The sequence below is a fragment of the Erpetoichthys calabaricus genome, chromosome 5, assembly GCF_900747795.2.
Source record: "Erpetoichthys calabaricus chromosome 5, fErpCal1.3, whole genome shotgun sequence".
NCBI lineage: Eukaryota > Metazoa > Chordata > Cladistia > Polypteriformes > Polypteridae > Erpetoichthys > Erpetoichthys calabaricus.
In genome coordinates this window covers 28,898,031-28,901,824 of record NC_041398.2, presented here as the reverse complement: position 1 = coordinate 28,901,824, position 3,794 = coordinate 28,898,031, and the positions used below count along the sequence as shown (strand labels likewise).

The window sequence follows — 3,794 nt, the reverse complement described above, 5'->3', positions numbered from 1 at the left end:
CTTGCTCCTAGGCTTGGGCCCCTGCAACCATCTGTGGTTCCAGCAGGGCACCATGCTGAGCCTCGGACTCCCACTGCCAGGCTCACATCCGTGTGGTCCATGGCTCCCCCTCAGGCCAACACTCTGAGCCTTCTTTCATTTGCAGCTCCCGCTGCCTTTCTCCTGGACTTATATGGCAAGTCGCTCCATCAAGCACTGTGTCATTCCAGCTCCCTGATCACTCAGCTGTAGTGATCTCCTTCAGCCCATGAGCATTGGCTGCCTGCCTTCTCTCGCTCACTCTCTTATTTGCTCACTTGTGCTGTCTCTCTATGCCTCCTGCTTTCTCTCTGTTCTCTGACCTCAGTCTCCATTCTTTCATTCAGTTCCCCCTTATAAGCCTCTGTGGACACAGCATCTCATTCGTGAACCACAGAAACCAATGGAGCAATCAAGACAGACTACACCCTCACGTGCAGATGTGCTGCATCTCAACTACCCCACCAACCTCCCATAGTGACTCGAACACGCACACCCACAGAGATTGTGCTGGCTGTTCAATACTTTATTTATTTAAAAACAGACCCCAAGCTACTTCGCCGTGGACTCACTATTCCATGTCTTCCTTGAAAAACAAAATTGCATCGGAAAAGACACAAACTTAAATATTGCCAAATATTAACCTCACATGAAATTCAAGTATAGAAATGTGTTCTGTGGTGTTCAAAAGCCCTAATGGGAAATTCAGAAAAAGAGACATAACAAAACAGACAAAATTAAATAGGAAACCCCATCATGACAGTTGCAACACCAATGTCCTTGAAGTATATTAAAAAAAAATGATAATTACTTTTAAGAACAGCCATATATGTAAGCCATAAAATGTAGTGGTCCAAAAGTACAAATTAAAAGTACGGCTTGTTTTGGTGCTAAAGCAGATGATGAACTATGCTGAGTAGTTTGCATTCAATCACATATAACAAAGCTTTTTTATTTGAAAACGAAGTTCAGAATGGACACTTTATGTCAATCAGTAGTCTGCTCTGATGTAAACTTTTGGAGGGATGCAAGTTCAATAACTAATCAAAGGGACGGAATTAAATGCTGGTGGAGTTCCATATTTTGATTAATTTTATTGTTTTATTTTTGAGAAAACTAATATCATGTGAATATCTATTGTCTTTGTCCATGGACACAAACCCGTCGACGTTTTAGGAGGGATTCTGAGGGATGAAAAAATATGTTGGTTGACTGATTACTGTGTTTTCATTTCATTAATAACAACACAGTCCCAGTGTACTCCAGGGAAATGATGATTTTTCTGGTGTGTTTTACCATGCTTGTTATTTTGAGCGGACCCTACTTTCAGTGATGATCATCTCCTCCCTGCCTCTACGTCTTTATACATTTTGTACCATATAAGGTCTCTCATCTTCAGAATGACCTGTGTCTTCCATTCTGTCTGGATCTGCTCACTTTTTTCGGCCATTTGTTCTTGATTAAACTTTTGTCATTCAAAGATCTTAACCATCTCTTGAATTTAACTCTTATCTTCTCGTTTGGAACTACTGAATTTTTTTTCAATAAAGGAGCTGTAAACTATTATCATCTTCACCTGCTGATGTTCTGCTTGCTTGTACCAGTTCTTCTCTTCCATTGTGGTGTCAGCCCAGTCTAACAATAAACTGAAGATCTTCTTACTACAATAACTCAACCAAGGGCAGTTGTCCAGACCAGTCAACTTTGTGTTTTTGTTCAATAACAGGTTTCCTCTTGCAAATTTTGTATACTGTATCAGTAGTTCCACCTTGAACAGGTTTTGTGTCGATTGAATACAGGTTAGCCCAGCACAGAATATTCATTTTAACATTACAGGATCAGTAATTTTAATACGGCCAAGGCTAGCTGGGACTGTGCAAATAAATGTCAGCCATTTTGTCGCTGAGTTTCTGAAACCCATTTTTTACCCTCACCTTTCTTCTGCCTTATGGCCTTCCTCTTCTCCCAAATGAATTTTCTGGTGATATCTCAAACCAGCATTCTGGCTGAAACTCTTTCCACATTCAGCACACTGGTACGGTTTTTCACCTGTATGAATTCGCTGGTGGTGTTTAAGGCCGGCATTCTGGCTGAAAGTCTTTCCACATTCCGTACATCCATAGGTTTTTTCGCCGGTGTGAATTCTCTGGTGTTGTCTAAGGTTTACAGCCCAACTGAAACTCTTTCTGCATTTGGTGCACTGGTATGGCTTTTCTCCAGTGTGAATTCTCTGATGCTGTCTAAGGTTTTCAGCGCGATTGAAGTTTTTTCCACATTCGACACACTGGTACGGCTTTTCTCCTGTGTGAATTCTCTGGTGACATTTATAGTGTGCACACTTTTTGAAAGTCTTCCCACATTCAATGCACTGGTACGGCTTGAGCCCCGTATGGATCTTCTGGTGATTTTTAAGACCTGCATTCTGGCAGAAATTCTTTCCACATTCAGTGCACTGGTACGTTTTTTCTCTTGTATGAATTCTCTGATGCTCCTTTAGATTTTCAGCCCAACTGAACGCCTTACCACATTCAGCACATTTATAGGGTTTATCACCCGTATGGATTCTCTGATGACGTTTGAGGCTTTCATTCTGGGTGAAAGTTGTCCCACACTCGGTACACTCGTATGGCTTTACTCCTGTGTGAGTCCTCTGGTGACGCTGAAGGCCTACTTTTTGAGAGAAAGTCTTTCCACATTTAGTGCACTGGTATGGTTTTTCTCCAGAATGAACCCTCTGATGTTGTTTAAGGTTTGCTGGCCAGCTGAAGGACCTTTCACATTCGGTACATTGGTAAGGCCTGTCTCCTGAATTAATTATCTGATGGTGGTATAATTCACTGAAAGACTTTGAACATTTTTCATAGTTGGGCAGCTCTTCTGCATCATGGCACTGATGCACCCTTTCCGTATTTTCTCTTTCAATTTTTCCAAACGTGTCTTTCACTGCAGATGATTCATTCTGCATGGAGGATGGACTGCTTCCCACAGTCCCCACTATAGTCTCTTTGACTTTATGAACAGTACACGTAGCCTCAGCTTGACACACCTCGGCAGGCTCGTGCATTTTAATAATGGAAGAAAGTTCCACCTCACACACCTCCTCTTTAAAATTGATTAACTTCTTTTCCTCTTCTTTAATGTTTATGGATAACTGCTGCACATTGTCTCCTGAAACCATAGCAGAATCCACGTCACTAAAATCTTCCTTACTGTAACCAGTTATCTGCTCAGGGATCGAGTCTTCTATTTTCAAAAGTTCAGCGCCAGCAGTTTCCTGGATGGTTTCAAAGCCTACTCCCAAGGCATCATGACCTGGGTGATTCTTTGCCAGTACAGCGTGCTTGGGGTCAGAAGTCCCTGAATGAAAAAGATAAGAGAGTAAACTTTCAAAGGATGACAAGAGTGGAGCATAGACGCTAATATAAGAACTACACAGTGGCATCAGGTGACTCCAATGACTTTCTATAAAAATTAAAAACAAAAACCTCCCAACTTGATGAAATGAGATTGTGTGTCCGTTGGCTCATAACATCAAGGGGGTCACCAAACCTGTTTGAATAAATGATAGAGTGTCTGTGCTCCATTAATAGTCAAAATTACCACACTGAATTAAACAGCCCGATGTCAATGCACTGCATTGTTTAAAGCTTGATCAACTTTCTGTTATGGAGCTCTATTCATTAAGTCACCCAGGGTTCTGTGGGGGGTCTTAATTCGGCCTTGTCACTGCACAGGTTGACACCAACGTTAATGACGCCACCGGGAAGACATGAGGG

The 3,794-nt window shown here is 41.9% G+C and overlaps 1 protein-coding gene across 1 annotated transcript; it reads right to left on the bottom strand.

Annotated features, from left to right (window-relative positions):
- Nucleotides 1-640: 640 nt before the first annotated feature.
- Nucleotides 641-3,364, bottom strand: LOC127527754 (zinc finger protein 501-like). Its single transcript, XM_051927575.1, has one exon. The coding sequence runs from the start codon at nt 3,194-3,196 to the stop codon at nt 1,949-1,951; it is 1,248 nt and encodes a 415-aa protein (XP_051783535.1). The 5' UTR covers nt 3,197-3,364; the 3' UTR covers nt 641-1,948.
- Nucleotides 3,365-3,794: the final 430 nt, after the last annotated feature.

What these genes read in the sequence shown, in the direction of transcription:
- LOC127527754 (XM_051927575.1), bottom strand. Translation starts at nt 3,196, where the DNA reads ATGGTTTCAGGAGACAATGTGCAGCAGTTATCCATAAACATTAAAGAA.